Below are 17,759 nucleotides of genomic sequence, written 5' to 3'. Positions count from 1 at the left end.
AGGTTTTGCACGAGAACTTGTTTTAAAACAGAGGCAAAAGACAACTCGAAAAGGGCCTATTTTCTAATAGGTACTTTTAAACAAATATTTGACCGGGTTATTCTACTTGTTCGTATTACTTATTATTTGACAGAACAATGACAGGTTTTGGTGAACGTTTGCAAATGAGTACACTTTGTGATGTCTATCATAAGGAGTTTGCAATTGAGTGTAATCAACTTTTGTTACTAACATGTCTAGGGAGCTTGGTTAAATTTTTCACAGTGTATCACACAAGGCTACAAAGTACTCTTAAAATAACACACTGAAAATATTCGCACAACCAACATTTTTAAGAATGTATTTTCCATACTGATCATGAGTGTTGGTCACATTTAGGTGCAATATGTATGCCTACGACATTATGTAGTTAACTATTTGTTGAATTCCACAGTTTTCAATTCAGTACCATGCTGCTGTGCGGAATCGACAAGCAAGCCAAGGAAACACCATTTCCACTTTTACTTTTATGAGATATGTGGTAAATAAATAAATATAGGTGAAATGAACGCTTTCTCTTAGACTTGCCACAAGTCGACCTCATGAGTTTCAGGGCAGAATAGCTAAGCGAGCGAAGCGGCGTTTTGAAGGTCGCAAAGCAGGCTCAGTGTAAGACGAAGTCCTAAATCGAGTTTTCAATCGAGTTCTATGAAGGTAATCATTGAAGGAGCTCTTACAAGCATTCTGGCCAGACCAGACTGATTCCCCATGCATAACTTAATGCCTTGTCATGAATAGCAATACCCAGGGTAGAATATTACACTATGCTGCACCTGGCCTAGAGAGGGTCCAATATAATACTAGTACGTCAATAGGAGAGAGCCCTAGGGATAACGCGTCATTTCCAAGAAAGTTATGACTCGAGTAAACATTAAAACAATATTCAATCGATTTGAGTCGAGAATCCTCAGTCAGGGTTCTCAGGTACCCCCTTCCCTTCATTTCTCCTATTTATCTCACAGTTCCGCTCTTCTTAATGTCCAGATCCCTGGAATCCTGATCCCACTCAAATTTTTAATCAAGATTCTGTAGTCATGAAAAAAAATCACATAAAAGGGCTGAAGTTAGTCAGGCAATGGGTAGCAGAAAATGAGCCACGTTTTGAAGTTCAATAGTCTCAAGAGTGACAATAGAAATATTCACGCTTCTTTTTGTTCATGTTGTTCTAATTTCCTTTCTTTGTTCTCGTATCAATGAAAGGAAAGGTGATTCAATCAGATATTCTGAGTCTGCTTTTCTGTGAAGCAAATGGTCGAGGTGTGATCTTTTGTAGCGGTAATATGCGCCAGAGTTTCTAATTGGAGTTCGGTGGTTGGAGAGTCCTTTAACTCCTTAATGTGCATTATCTCGCGGATGAAAAACAGGTGTCTGGCAAATCGTTAAAGAGTTAACTACCAAATTGCTGAATACAGAGTTCGATGTTAGTAAATTTATTCATTCACCTTTTGCCGATCTTCCCTCCCAAACTGGTGGTGATATTAATTATAACGATGCCATTGTGCAATACTTTGTCAAGTTACACCTTCTTTGCCGTTCATTAATGGAAACCCAATACCACTCTGCATCAATGATCCATTTGCTGGTCTATAATAATTAAAATCCTGTATCCCGCCTCTTTCTTCCTTGAGATTTTCGCAACCCGACCTCAAAAAACACAAAATTGTGCTCTCAATAGAAACAAATGGAATTTTCGCTTCCTGCTCCACCCGTAGAAATATCTTTGAATTTCTATTTAAAGACTGAGAAAAGACAAAGCTACAGCTGAATGGGTTGTGCACCACGACGTCGTGATAAAGTGGGAAAGAGGCAAAAAAAAAAAAGAAAAAGTTTAATCCGTCATTTTCTTAATTACAGATTCCCTCAGTGCAATCAGATTTTGGTGTTCGTATTCACGCATTGCATATTATTGTATGTCTAAATAATTTTCCATTGCCTGCCTTTTGATGTCAGTTGACCCGTCTGAAATAAAGATATTTTCTATAACCTGCAACAGCACTGCATTCCTCCTTCGTCTATAGTTACACCGCCGAAAACTATAGTATAGTGAAATAACAGGAGAAATAGAAACAAGTTACTTTTGCAACCAAGGCATGACTGCAGCTCTGAAGGCCTTGACAGCCTACCTCTTAGAGCTATTGCACCGCACTCTCATTTAACAGGTGGTTGTGTCTATAGCCATTAAACAGGCGATATCTATTTCACCTCCGACACATGATAACTGTTGAGAATAACAATTTAACCAAAGTAACGAGAAGTCAAACCTGTTTGGATGAAATTGTGCTAGGTGAAAAGTCGCATAGACGAAAACTCTAGTGTTGATTGGACTGTAAAAGACGATGCTTATGAAAGGTCAAAAACTGCGATTCGATGTTTTAGACGGACTTTTGCTGGCTGTGTTTATTTTAAAAGCTTAAATCATTCACTGGCCTCAAGTAGAAGGCATGGAAATGGCGGGAAGGCAGAAACTGGAATTTCAACGTCAAAATAGAACCGACACTGACTCAACTATAAGCAGCAAACTGACTAAGAAAAAACTCAAACAACTCAAGCTTGCCATTAAAAGAAATCCGCTCGAAATTTGGTTTTTTAAAAAATCCTTAAAGGATTTGTTCATCACTTTACCAGGGTGGAACAGTACACGTGGAGTAGTCCAGTGATATGACACAACAAATCGCCTGAGGGATGTAATCCTGCGATCACTAAATGGAGAAGATGTCAACGTAGCCATAATGGGTGGTTCGATTTCTGCAGGTGGAGGCTTGACTCTTGATAATGAAGACTTAAGAGGTATATATTACCGGGTGTTCAGCGACTGGTGGCATAAAACAGTAGAGCCTATAACAGGTTCCGTTTTTAAGCTTCATAATCTTGCCATAGGGGGAACCGGCAGCAACTTTTCCGCCTTTTGCTACAATGTTTTATTGAAGCCAAACACTAAAATGAATCTTGCACTTCTGGATTTCACCGTCAATGATTATATTCATTTAAAAGTTTCCAGATTTCCTATGACCCTGCCTCTGGAGCAATTGACCAGAGAGATTCTGAGCGAAAGAACCTCGCCTGCAGTTATGTACGTTAATTTTGTTCAAGGTGCATTACAAATTCCAGTATGCAATAACCTGGAAAACCACGGACAAACTATATACTCGCTGTAAACTATGGAATAACAACTGTTAGTCTTCGAAATTTCTTATGTTCTAGTCCTTTGCAAATAGGGAAAAAGCTTCCAAAGATGTTTACATCTGATGGCAATCACGTGAGTATCATAAGTCATGCTCAAGTCGCTTATATGATCATAAACCATATGAGGCGATTAATGTTAAGTATAATGGACAATGTATTGACCTCCAAAGAAGTCAAAGTAACTGTCCCAACACATTCGTTACCATCAGTAGGCGATATCATCATTTTGCCAGATTGCCCGCTGAAATTCAGAGACCTTCCAGAACCCGTGTCTAAGAACTATCAACAGGATTTTCGTGACCATCCTCTGTGCTATACCCTGATGACTCCAGACCTAAACAAGAACATGTCACTGACTCGAAGTCTTCAGGTGAAAGAAATCGGCAATATTGGATTTGAGGTGGTACAAAGAGTTCCCACTAACAAGAGAGGATCGGTGAATACAGCAGTTATTCGGCCCTATCCAGAGGACCAGATTCAGCCTTCTGAAATCCAAAGGTTTCGAACCGATGCATATTGCGGATGGCAATCGCATCTGGCAAACTCTCTCCTGAAATTAGCAATATTAATACCATTAACCGCGTTTTCGGAAAAGTGTAATTTTGAAAGTAGAACTGACGCCAGAAATTTCGCTGTCGCCGTTCGAACACACGGAAATGGAGGGACCGCAAAAGTTTCGTTAAATGAATACGAAGAAAGGGGAGTTTTAATCAACACTTGCTCGCCATTTGGTCATACAAAGGTTATCACTATTGCTCGTCACGTGATGTTAGGACGTCACGTGCTTAGCGTTAGAACAGTAACCAAGGAGACATTTATATTGTCCGGTGTTGTGATTGGGCCAACGTACAAGTAATATATCGTGTTTGATTCCTTTTAATCTTTTAAGGAAGATGATTTTAGCACCGAAAGGTCAGTGTATAATCTATTAACCCCAAACCGTCATCAAACTTTAATAAAATTTACGAGATTGACGAGAATAGAAAAAATGGCAGTTTTGTTCAACTCAAGGTTTCTTTACAGAGTTTGCACAACCACTTATTATTGGCCTAGACAAGGGAAAACAAAAGGGTCCACTTTTCAAACATTTTTTCTACTTCTGTTGTTGTTTCTTACTTTATCTATGGACCATTTGAAATTCCAGAGCAATTAGCTGTGAAAAAAAAAAACTCTCTTGAAAATAATAGGAAACATAAAAGGGTTTAAGAACTGTTATAAATGACTATGTTCATCAGAATGGCAGAGCCTCTTCTATTGTTGAAATTTCAGAATAGTTTACGACCCGCTTGAAAGTTGCTGTCTTTTTCAAAATGTTTGTTAGGTGAAACTAGAACAAATATGGTCTTGGGGTTTATGGTTTGGCTTTTAAGAACGATTTCAAAATGATTTTACTTAACTTCATGAGGTGTAACGTCCTAACACCTAAAACTTTCGTAAATGTTCTTAAATTTCGTCTTTAGTAACACTCAGTCCACATTTTCTGCTCATTGACGACCGATTTGATTTCTGGTTTGATTCTAGTAAAACCTTCGCTAAATCATTCGATTCTATTTTGAGTTCGCGGAACGACCCGTTTCGAAATATACGCTTATTGACCAGAGTGAATCTACCGCGAACGGTGCACGTGAGCGGGTCTGTATGCTTGAACGCAGAAAAGATTGCACCATTTGTTAACATATTCCACATGTCTTTTCCTTTCGGCATCGACTTTGACATCGTGGAAAGAAGGTTGAGCTTTTACGTGTCTGTGGTATTGCCCATTGCACGTGACTGAGCTTCGGTCACCGGACTAATAATGGCAAAGAACTAAATGCTTTAGCGAAAAGGGACTGCTAAGAGTGAATATTATACAAGCTTCTTTCCTGTATCTATTCATTTCCTGAATGATTTCTCCTTTGTTTAGTTTTTTTTTTTTTTTCTCCAGTAAGGCAATGCTTCAGAAGGAAGCAAAAACAAGTACGGACTAAAAAACTTAACTGTGCGTTGAAATTCTTCGCTCTTCCTGTCATTTGATCGTCGTTTGTTGCAGTTGTTGGGACTATGATTCCTTACGTCGGTAAAACAAAGCGACGATTGCATGACAAAAACCAGCATCTCCAAATTCCAATTCGACCATGATAGAGAACCTACATGAAAACCAGCTAAGGCTGATGGGGCTTCCTCTCTAAATATTGTAAATCTTTTATTTATTTATTTATTTATTTATTTATTTATTTATTTATTTATTTATTTATCTCATAACATCGTGTTCATGTCACCATCGAAACTGAGCATTTGTCACAGAGTTATCGAGATTTTTTTTTTATTTCTTATGTTTTGCTGATTATTAGAAAAACGCAGACTCCTGTAAATATGGGTTCGCAGTTCGCCGATGAGGGTGAAATAAACAATAAACAACAACAGTAAACACCAACGGTTTCTATGTAACAGTCACTATCGGGTTTGAAATCCCAGACAACTTTTAGTTAAATTTCTTTTCTTGTTTTGAGGTAAGACGTTCAGTCTTAAGTTGACTTTCACTCAACTTTCATCAATCATCTATTATGTCAAGTCGACATGCTGGTCCTCTTACGAGCGCCAGGCACTTCCACTCTACCAACTACAACTGACAAAGTATTGACTGAAAGAGACCAGTAGCATTGTGCAGGAGCCCATCACCCACAGCAAGCAACTAACCCATATTCCTGTCACGGTGTTTTCACAGACCGATCTATTTTTAGTTTGAATTTACCGCGAATTATAAAACTCAGTGACCTATCACAAGCACGGACTTAATTTTTAACTGACGTCATCATTTCACCGGAAGAAGAAAAAAACAAAATGGCGGAGAGAGGCGAGGAATCCTCTTATAGTTGTAGTCCTTCTAGTGTAGATTCCTCGCCAAGTAGCAGTTCGGAAGAAAGCACGAATTAAGATCAGCCTGATACGAGCTCGATTTCGTGTCCGTCAGGTTCAAAAAGGAAGAAGAACGATAGCCAACCCCGATCGACGGGAAAAGCAACAGAGAAACAACAACAAAAGAACTGAACAAGAAGCAAAATTTTAGTTTAAATAACGACGAAATGGAAGAACTGAGCTCCTGGATATTTTCAGCCCAAGACGCCGCTCAAGTGGATGCTGAAATTCGCCCGCAAGTTGCTGACAGTCCACGCGTGAAAGTATTTTCAGAAAGGGAACGCTTCACAAAGCACATGCTTAGCGAAGAACAAAAGCGAATTTTGGACTTCTCATCGCTGGATTTTGTCGCAAGTTTGCCGGCAACACTTGTGAGTGACTGCTCTAAGCTACGAGATAAGCGGAATAGGAAAGCTGCATTATCAGCAGCATGGATGAAATTACTATCAAGTTTTCGAACTGGAAAGTCTTCCCAGGAGCGGTTAATTGTTGAAAGATTTTTAATCGGCCAACAGTGCAACATCGAAGTGGTCCATGCAGTTATTAGTCTTGTTCATGAATTGGTTTATACCTGTGTCCATTGGCATATTCAGGGTCGGAAAATGTCTGATACAACTTTGGATTTTCGGATGCTGATGGCTATTAATAATGGCACAAAGGCCATTGCTCTTGACCAAAACCCCTACAAGCATATTTTGTGAAATCATCACACCATAGTTATCTGTATGTGATACCTAAATCACTCCATTGATGTGGTTAACTAAATCCTGAAATTCATTAGTATTTGTGAATGCAAAAATTTGATCAGCTGATTCTACACTAAATAAATTCCCTACTGCATTGAGAACATCTGCGACATTTATTTATTTATTTATTTATTTATTACAATTTAATGGCCAATGGTAACACAGATATACTAGAAAAGATAGATGTAATAGAGAAAAAAAGAAGAAGAAAAGTGCTATAAGGATTGTCAGCAAAAGAGACATCAATCCCCATGCTAGGCAGACCACCTGATAAAAGAAAAGGAATGGGAGAGAAAAAAGAAAGAAAGAAAAATATAAGCACCAAAAAGTTACAAAACAAAAGCATCCATCAAAGCAACTAAATTAAACATTTCTTGAAGTTAAGTAGTCCCTTACTTCATTTTTAAAACCAGAAATGCTTGAAGCCTGACGAACTGACAGTGGTAACACATTCCACATGTCAACAATCCTATTAAAAGAGCTATACTTAAAAGTATCAGTCCTAACATAATTCTTCTTCATTGTAACATCTTCCCTACCCCTCAAGGGGTATCTTTCAAAACGTGAATAAAATTTGATAAAAGAGGATATGTCTATATTAATATACCCATTGAGGACTCTATAAAAAACAATACATCAAACAAAAAACGTCTGTCCCCTAGAGATAACAAGTTTAGATTTTCTTTGTGAGTGTCAGTCCTCAGCAGTTTTTTGAATAAACTCGGAGGCTCTTCGCTGAATCCTTTCCAGTTTACATCAAAATAAACAGTATCATTACTATACAGCTCATCATAAACCTCATTTCCATCGCAGATGACATTAACAAAGGAATTAAACCACATATCTGGAATTTGTCTTCAAAGAAGTGAGAAATCTAATTTATTCTGGAAGCAATAAGCCCCAAATTTCACTGCAATTAGGGTACATACATTGCTGCCAAACCTATCTCAAATTGGGAATTGGGAAATGCTTGTTGGGAAAGTGAAAATGCAGAAGCAATTCGACAGGGTATCACCAAGTTGCTTGTGGAACATGCAACATTAGCAGCAGGAGCGCCACTAATATTCGAAACCACATCCCTATAACCCTTTTCAGAATTTCTATTCTGTATCATGTCCTTTCTATCGATCAGTTTCCCAAGAAAAGGACCATAGGATAGGGTAGACAAATTCCCTCCACTGGAAAACTTGAGGATGCTTTATTGATTTAATAAGCACTTCCATTTATGCGGAGTGGACTGACAAAATATTTGCCATTGGGAGCAAAATTGTCAAAAAACCAGTCACAGAATGACAGAAAGCCATTGATTCCGCCGGCAACGGGAATAAATCACTATCCACTATAATATTATATTGACCGCACTTCACAAAAATAACCTGCACTCGAAGGGTTGGAAGCCCAGGAGGTAAGTGTGGAATTATCTTGAGCCTTCGAAGCAAGCTCCTTGTATTGTTGGGCTTGTTTCTGTGCAATCCTGCGACGTAAAATGTCCTTTAGGGAGGTCGAGGTGGTCGAGGATGAAGACTCGTTCACATCTTGCTTGCGTGGCTCCTTGTTTTGACATTCTCGACCATGGTCATCGCTTGAATTGTGCCGCTTCATCATTATCAACCACTTTTTACGGCATTATGAAACACAGGAACAACGTCCGAAAAGGGATAAAGTTTGATCAATAAGAAAACTACGAAATAGTCATTTCGACTTTTCCCGACTTTCGCTGACGATGAGTCACCACGATCGATAATTTTTCCCTCTTCAAGTCGAAAGTGTGATACATATGGCAAAGGATTGTGGGAGACTGAACGTGAAGAGAAAAACGAGAAAAACGGCGACAGAATTGGCGCATTCGGCGTATTTTATTATGTCGACATGTCCACCTGGGGCCGCCATTTTGCATTTACCGATGCGCGCTGACGTAGACCGGAAGTGACCTATTTCGCATGAAAAGAAGCCTAACAATAGACCGGTCTGTAAAAATGCCGTGACATAGGCTTATAACCCCTGGGCTTATACAACTTCTAAAGGGCTTTTAGATGGGCTTATAAACGGAGGAACGTATCTCCCAGGAAGCCTATAACCGGAATAAAAAAATGAAAAAGAAACGCTTCGAAACGAGCTATAGTTGCACTTGTTGTTTTTCACTGAGCTTTAAAACATCATAATAGAACGAATTCAAAACAAGTAAAGATAGAGGGGGACCTATATCCGTAGGTTTATAACTGAATGCAATTTTTGGTTTACAGGTAGTTGGACCTATAACCGTAAGAACTTAAAAGCGGAGGGGTATTCAAAGTTACAAGAACGTTTTAAAAACAAGTCTGCTTGTTTAACGCAGTGATTCATCTATCTGTGCGTTCTAAGACTTACATTAACTGTTATTTCTCAAAGTAGTGTCAAATCGTGGTGTGTCACTTAAAATCTGTCCTTGTATGCATCAACTTCATGCATGACGACGCATCGATGGCGAGGTGTGAAAACGTTTCAATAACAAGTCTGCTCGTGTCAGTATGACCAAGTTCTCTTTCTGGCTTGTCTCCATTGAAATAAATGCTAAATTGAGAATGTAGGTTCACTGTTTTATTCCATTGTTTAGCTTACAAGGAGACCATGCTTGCTAAGTTATTGAAACCGGTCATCCGAAATAATCAGTCGATATTATTTACCTGTCTTGGAGATTAATTATGATACAGCATTGGTCTAACTCAAGAACCTTTGGCGATCGATTTTGTACACTTTTGTAAACAACCCTAATGGTTTCTACGGAGTGAAATGGGCAGCAAAATATGTTGCTAGTTTTTAATTAAAAATTTCGAGGCAGCTCACTTTTGATAAAAAAGGCCGCAAATCACAATAACGGTCTTTTGTGAGGAGCGCCAAATTTATTGACAAAGCTAATAAAGAAAGATATATCGAGCACAACATTTCGGTGAAACGTCAGAAGTTCTTTGGACACCTCACTGAAGACAGATCATCTCAACATACGAATTACAGAGGTATCAATATTTTTCTTGTTAAGAGGGAATATAAGGCATGGAAAGTATATTGTCTTAAAGAGAAATATGAATGGTTAAAAAGTTTTCACTAGGTCTTATAATTATTTTGATCTTTAAATCTTTTGAACAGTTTTAAGACAGATCGGTATGTGATAATGTCAGGGACGTTCGCGCAAAAATGTTCTACTCGATAGATTTCCCTCAAGCTTCTGCTGCGCCGGACAGATAATGAATTACTTGTTTCAGAAATAGAAAAAAAATGGAGTCACGGACTTCGTTTCAGAGGTAAAGTGTGTGGAAGACTAGTCTGATTTTGAAAAATTGAATTGGCGCACGTAAATCAGCATGGTCTCCGGGATTTTTAGCTTAAAATATCAAAGATGAATCAGAGGAGACAAACTATCCTAGTAATATTTTGCAAAAGTGAATCCGTTGCGTTGATAATTCCAAATGCTGTCAACGTTTTCAAATAAAGGGCTGTGGAAACGGGAAATGTTTGGAGACGAAACACCATCAAACATTGTTTGGTGACCAAACATTTTACCGTTTGGCCACCTTGTTGGATTCTGTTTGATTCTGTTTGATCGTGTTTGATCGTGTTTGACCGCGTTTGATCGTGTTTTGTCGTTTGTGATAAAATTTGAAGGCCATCAAACATTCTATCAAACAACTTAAAACATTTCTTTTGTTCTCGTGTTTGATGGGCGATGTTTTGTTCGTTTGGAAAGCGGTATCAAACTTGTTTGGCGTGCGCATGCGTACCACCCTTGCTCACCGGCTTGTATCTATAGTTTGATCTGTGTTTGATCAAACATGTTTTAACCGTTTGGCCACTTACTTCAACATCAGCATGTTTGGTCACCAAACAATGTTTGATGATGTTTGGTCGCCAAACATTTACTTTTAATTTTGGACAGGCCCTTAACCCTTCAAGAGGCATTAGAAACCGCCGCACAGATACGGAATTCGATGACGATTTGGCAAAAATTCAAACTTCTAATCCATAGATTTCCTTCATTTTTTCGCTTAACGTAGAAATTAAATCGGTAGAAAAAATGATCCATCAAAAGAAAAATAGGGGTCATCGAACGGTCCTTACTGCGCACGCAAATTCACCCGCCACGTTATGCATCGATGCGCGCTTAGTAATAAAACTAGGGTATCTAAAGGATAGTAATGTTGCGGCACATTCTGTCGATAGTGGGAACTTAAGAAACCACGACGGCGACGCAAAGGACAACGTCGGTTAAAAAATGAACTTATATTTTACCTACGAATCTCGCGATACCCTAAAGTCATTTAGTTTGCTTCTCACCGTCAAAACTACCTCGAAACTGAATATGGAACACAGAGTTAAATTCGGAATATAAATTTAAAAAATTAGCCGTTGTCGTTCACGTTCTCCAGACAACGCAGAATTTGGTCATTTCACGTTGTTGTTTTGCAGAGGACAGCAAAGAAATGTACCAAGAATTATAAAGCACGTGCACAATCATTGTTCTGCTCATGAAACCTTTTGTTTAGTGACGTTCCCGTTGCCGTGACCGTCGTGGTTTTCTTAAACTCCCGACTATTTAACGCAGTGATTCATCTATCTGCGCGTTCCAAGACTTACATTTACTGTTATTTCTCAAAGTAGTGTCAAATCGTGGTGTGTCACTTAAAATCTGTCCTTGTATGCATCAACTTCATGCATGACGACGCATCGATGGCGAGGTGTGAAAACGTTTCAATAACAAGTCTGCTCGTGTCAGTATGACCAAGTTCTCTTTCTGGCTTGTCTCCATTGAAATAAATGCTAAATTGAGAATGTAGGTTCACTGTTTTATTCCATTGTTTAGCTTACAAGGAGACCATGCTTGCTAAGTTATTGAAACCGGTCATCCGAAATAATCAGTCGATATTATTTACCTGTCTTGGAGATTAATTATGATACAGCATTGGTCTAACTCAAGAACCTTTGGCGATCGATTTTGTACACTTTTGTAAACAACCCTAATGGTTTCTACGGAGTGAAATGGGCAGCAAAATATGTTGCTAGTTTTTAATTAAAAATTTCGAGGCAGCTCACTTTTGATAAAAAAGGCCGCAAATCACAATAACTGTCTTTTGTGAGGAGCGCCAAATTTATTGACGAAGCTAATAAAGAAAGATATATCGAGCACAACATTTCGGTGAAACGTCAGAAGTTCTTTGGACACCTCACTGAAGACACATCAGCTGAACATACGGATTACAGAGGTATCAATATTTTTCTTGTTAAGAGGGAATATAAGGCATGGAAAGTATATTGTCTTAAAGAGAAATATGAATGGTTAAAAAGTTTTCACTAGGTCTTATAATTATTTTGATCTTTAAATCTTTTGAACAGTTTTAAGACAGATCGGTATGTGATAATGTCAGGGACGTTCGCGCGAAAATGTTCTACTCGATAGATTTCCCTCAAGCTTCTGCTGCGCCGGACAGATAATGAATTACTTGTTTCAGAAATGGAAAAAAAATGGGGTTACGGACTTCGTCTCAGAGATAAAATGTGTGGAAAACTAGTCTGATTTTGAAAAATTGAAATGGCGCCTGTAAATCAGCATGATGTCCAGGGTTTTTAGCTTAAAATATCAAAGATGAATCAGAAGAGACAAACTATCCTAGTAATATTTTGCAAAAGTGAATCCGTTGCGTTAATAATTCCAAATGCTGTGAGGAGCGCCAAATTTATTGACGAAGCTAATAAAGAAAGATATATCGAGCACAACATTTCGGTGAAACGTCAGAAGTTCTTTAAACACCTCACTGAAGACACATCATCTCAACATACGGATTACAGAGGTATCAATATTTTCTCTCGTTTAAGAGGGTATGGAGGGCATGGAAAGTATATTGTTTTAACGAGAAACATGAGACCGAAAAAGGTTTTCTCAAGGTCTTATTTTGATGAGTTTTTAGACAACAGTATGTGATAAAGTTTACGCCGACACTTCGGCTACTTGACAAGCCTCATTTGCGATAAATTTTCTCAAACCTCGGGTACCTTCGTGTTCTTTTCACGAGGGTATTCTTTTCATCATTGCTGCCTAGGAAATTTGTCCACGAAAAAAATTTCAATTTGCATTTTGAAAGCAAGCCTTGGTCGTGAAATTTGTTTGTCTGATGACACTATTCATAAGCGCTATTGTTGGTCGACTTGGTGGTAAAAGAACGGATTCCTGTAAGTCAAGAAGAAATTGCATTTGTTCTTGTTTCTTGTCAACATAACCCACTGTCTGAAGTATATTCTACAAATAGACCAATTTCGATATATTAAAATTCAGCCTTAAACAATAGACCTCAGTACGAGGCTCTGGGGAATAAACCCCACAAACTCTGTAGTTATTCCCCAGAGCCTCGTAGTGAGGTCTATTGTTTTAGGCTGAATTTAATATATCAAAATTGGTCTATTGAAATGCTTAATTATATCGTCTTAAGGGCGGTCTTAAGAAATTCAACTGTGGACCTTCCAGTTGACTAAACTAACAGTATGTCGACATTCACTCAATTTTTGACACTTCCTGAGTTTCGACTGAAGAAAAAGGCAAAATGTCAAATGTGCCAATAATATCAAGGCGTAAAATTGGTCAAGTAACGATGATAAAGCATGTAATACCTGTCGGGCAATTTTAACTTGGCAGGAACTTGAAAATGAAATGAATAGAAGAGAGATTATTTAATAACATACGAATGAGCGCGTGTCGAGCTCGCAGTTGCAGCATTTTTTATTGCTTTCTCGGACCGACAATAATGATTTAAACTTGCAACGTACAAAAGTATGTAATCTAGAGCAAGATTCAGGATGAAGGGTAAGAAACTAAATCGCTCACCTATATATGTCTTGTTCTCAAGGTAATCCCACTCAAATTGTTTTTAGATATGAAATCAGTCCTCTGGTGGTCATTACTAGTAACGAAGCTCCGGCGACCCGAAGGGCGACTTCGACGCATGAGAAAATGACCACGTCGCGAAACACGGCGGCCATACTCCAGCTAATAAAATTAGGGAGCTTAAGAAAACCACGACGGCAACGGCAACGTCGCTGAACAAAAGGTTTAATGAGGAGAACAATGGCTGTGCACGTGCGTCATAATTCTTGGTAAATTCTTTGCCGTCCTCTGTAAAACAACAACGAGGAATGACCAAATTCTGCGTCGTCTGGAGAATGTCAACCACGACGGCTACTTTTTTAAATTTTTATTCGAATTTATCTTTTTGTCCTAGATTCAGTTTCGTGATAGCTTTGACAGTGATAAACAAAGTAAACGACTTTAGGGTACCGCAATATTCGTAGGTAAAATATAAAATCATTTTTTATCATATTTTTTTATTATATTCTACATCGGTACTATATAGACGAGTCTCCTCAGAGACTGATTAAATTAATTTGCGCTTTCATTAGATGATACGGCGTCTGCAGCAATATTTGAGCACTTTCCTGGTTTCTTTTGTCACAAATTTATAATTTGAAGAGTATTAAAGCCACTAACTTGGGAACGTTTTGGTCTGTCTAAAAAATACGCATCCACTGTAACGTTTCAGTTTTGCTCTAAAAGGGGAGAAGTGTCGCTAATTGAAAAATAACTGCCGTCCTCGGTTACATGGCATATAAAACTAAAAGCACGCGGAAACACAGTATATAACACTAACGATGCTAGAAGCATGCGTCTTACATGTTGGGTTCTACCATAACGAAAACACGTGTGTGTCATCCCGTATGCAATGTATCCTCCGCTTAAATGTATAAAATACCAATCTCGTTCCCAGAGTCTTCGTTCCCCTTGACCAGCGGTGGGAAAACGAGAGCTCTAGGAGCAACCATTTCAGGGATGTGCCATAGATGCAGACTGCGCAGTGAAACCGGATGGGCAGAATCACCAGAATTCGCTTATTTCAAAATGGTTGCTCTCAGAGCTCTCGTTTTCCGACCGCTGGTCAAGGGGAACGAAGACTCTGGGAACGAGATTGATAAAATGCACGAACGCTTACAGATCTGCGCATACCTATAGAGCAAAGTGGTTTTGTTCTAAAGAGAATAGTACCAAAAGGAGAGCAAGGGGTTTTCTGAAACAAATGTACAGCTTTGCGATGGTCATACTCAACCGGCGTAGGTGGAACATGTTTTATATAGAGTAAACAAGTACCTTTCCCACCCCACCCCCACCACTTCCTTGCCTCTAGACTAATTAATTACTTGAAATGAATTAATTAAACAAACGTTAAAGTTTACACCTTAGCGCCTTAGTTCTTAGTTTAATAGTGCCTTAGTTCCATAGTGCCTTAGCGGGTGGCAGCCCCCAAAACCATGCCAATAGTGCTCTTACCACCAAAAACCAATCAAACCACACACAAAACTGGTTCACTTTGAAATATATTCCGTGCACGAACTTTTGGTCGAAAGCTTATTGGATAGTCCACTCATAGTCGGTAAAGGGACCACCTATCAACTATGGTCCACTAAAAAAGCATCATCTCCAGAAGAGTGATTATAGATTGAAAAATAACAGTTTAAAAGTATTTTTCATGTTAAGGGGGTATGGAAGGTATGAAGGGATACAATAATGTAAGGAGAAATCTAGTGAATTTCAATAGACTTGGTGAAATGACCAACATCTTGACATTTTATGGCCATTTTTGTCTTCTATTGTTTATGGTCTGGACAATTGTTCACATGCTTTTCTTACCACTAAACATGTAAAAATTAGCACATTTTGCTGGCCATCCATGGAATGCAAGAAATTATATTGAGTATATTATCGTTTTGTAGAAAAACCACCATATTTTTAAAATAAATAAATTAAATGGTGAGCGTTAAATAGATTTTTATTGTATCGTATTATTACTCTTAGCGAATTAAGATTTTAGATTACACAAGTATATTGCTATTTGTAAGTCGATTTTACTTCGGTTAGGTTGGACTCGATAACGAAATTGTAGCAATAATGGCCAAGAGAGCAAGTCTTGTTGATGTTTTCATCATCATTATCGTTGGAGGTAAGTAAAGACATACTAAAGCCAGCAGTGTCCGTTTGAGTTGGTCTGTCATTTTTTGACCTCTATCAGGGGTCAGAAAATAATCTAAACAAGGTTACTAAACACCAGGAATTGGTCGAGGGTTTGTAACTAAAAGATTCCCAGATCATTAACTTCACACCCGAGAAAGGTTTTCCGCACCACCTCGTCACTGATACACCGGTACGATATGTATTGAAAGGCACTTTTAAATACCTGGATGATAGCTTTTACGACCCAAAAGGAAGAGGCAACATTAAGCTTTTGCGGTCCGTTTTAAGCCTTTTGTAAACTAAAAGGGGATATGTTCAACACAATACAAAATGTGTTTGACATATTCTTCGGCAAACATCTTGTGTTGGCGCGAGACCGCTAAATTGAGTCAAGCAAAACGAAACTTTCTTTACTTGATAACGCAGTGAAGATCATTTCATTCATTTCTTTCATTTCATGTCTCCACCACAATTTTCTATCCTCATGTCCTTGATATATTCCTTGATGCAGTTTATTTCTTTTCTTAGAACCTCATATTTTACTTCCTTATATGCTACTTAGGTATTATGGTGGCGCAAGGAGAAAATATCTGCAACCTACCAAGCGAGACAGGTCCGTGTTATGCATATTTTCCACGCTACTATTTTGACAAAGTGGCCGGAAAATGCGAAATATTCATCTATGGTGGATGCCACGGCAATGCCAACAACTTCAAAACTCTTGCCGCATGCCAGAAGACTTGTGAGGACCCGCAAGCGTGCCTGCTTCCAAAGATAATCGGTCCGTGTAAAGGATATTTTCCACGCTTCTATTTTAACAAAAGCGCTGGAAAATGCAAAAAATTCATCTATGGTGGATGCGGCGGCAATGCCAACAACTTTGAAACTAAGAGGGCATGCAAAAAAAGATGTCTCAGCAACTAGAAAGAAAGGTAAGGATCGTTTATAAGATAGCATTATTGAATTTTCTTTTCAGTTCACAACAACGTCGAGACAAGTAAACCACGCCGGCTCGATGAAAACTGATTTATGTAACTAAAGGCCGGCCCTCTGTCTCGGGCCGATAAGATTTTAGTGTAATGTGTGGCACCAACTCCTCTTGGTCCTTCCTATTTATATATTTTTAAGATTTTTTCACTACCTATATGACTGCTCTATCAACTTGTTTTCGGTCTTTTTCGGCACTCTTCAGTTTTCGAATCCTACGAGTTTGGGTAAAGTTTGGACGAACCAAATTACCCATAGCGAGCCGAGCCAAAGCAGCATGGTATGCCGTCAAAGCGTACTAAAAGTGAGTTAATAGGTAGAAAGTTCCCCTCAGACCATAAAAGGTCAGCGACTCGATATCGCAGGATATCAGGACAGTAGACGGTTTCTGATTGGCTAATGGTGAATTTGTTATGGTTATTGCATTTCTCTGACAGAGTGGTTGTTATGTAGTAAGGTACAATATATGCCTTCAATTTTTTTTTCCAGAAAGTTTTTTTTTGTCTTTCCACAGCATTAAACTGCGACGAGATTGCCAGGAAAGAAACCATTTTCCGTTAAATGTTGTTATACTTGTAAGGGATAGATGGTTAATAAAAAGGCAGAGGGAAAATGAAGCTTGTTGTGAGATTTTAATTGAGTATCATCCGTGAGTACAGAAGTATTAAAAACGTGGACCAAATCCCTCAAAGAAAATTTGACAAACTCCTGCAAGTTTATCTGAAAATAAAAACGTTAACGTAATAGTTACCTAAAACTTAAGTTAGCGCAGGCTTAGTGTGGTAGTTCCGTTAAGAGTGACGGTCAGAAAAAAAAAAAACGAGCAAAATTGCGATTTTATGGGACTTGCTGAAAAATTGATTACTCTCCTTGTTTGCTCATAAAGA

General features: G+C 38.5%; 1 protein-coding gene and 1 pseudogene across 3 annotated transcripts; both read left to right on the top strand.

The window, feature by feature from the left end:
* Positions 1-1,786: 1,786 nt before the first annotated feature.
* On the top strand, positions 1,787-4,498 carry LOC145489775 (uncharacterized; annotated as a pseudogene).
* A 4,629-nt stretch (positions 4,499-9,127) lies between these two features.
* Positions 9,128-17,489, top strand: LOC145489789 (kunitz-type serine protease inhibitor bitisilin-3-like). 3 transcript variants are annotated; one of them, XM_081468838.1, is made up of 4 exons: positions 9,128-9,856; positions 15,793-15,874; positions 16,448-16,817; positions 17,387-17,489. In XM_081468838.1, the coding sequence occupies exons 2-3, from the start codon at positions 15,823-15,825 to the stop codon at positions 16,807-16,809; spliced, it is 414 nt and encodes a 137-aa protein (XP_081324964.1). In that variant the 5' UTR covers positions 9,128-9,856; positions 15,793-15,822; the 3' UTR covers positions 16,810-16,817; positions 17,387-17,489. The 3 variants fall into 3 exon arrangements, with proteins under 3 accessions (XP_081324964.1, XP_081324963.1, XP_081324962.1); XM_081468837.1 differs by lacking the exon at positions 9,128-9,856 and adding an exon at positions 11,181-12,097; XM_081468836.1 differs by lacking the exon at positions 9,128-9,856 and adding an exon at positions 11,181-12,682.
* Positions 17,490-17,759: the final 270 nt, after the last annotated feature.

Source organism: Orbicella franksi, chromosome 6, assembly GCF_964199315.1.
Source record: "Orbicella franksi chromosome 6, jaOrbFran1.1, whole genome shotgun sequence".
NCBI lineage: Eukaryota > Metazoa > Cnidaria > Anthozoa > Scleractinia > Merulinidae > Orbicella > Orbicella franksi.
The sequence above is the reverse complement of the archived record's forward strand: the minus strand, read 5'-3'. Positions and strand labels throughout refer to the sequence as shown.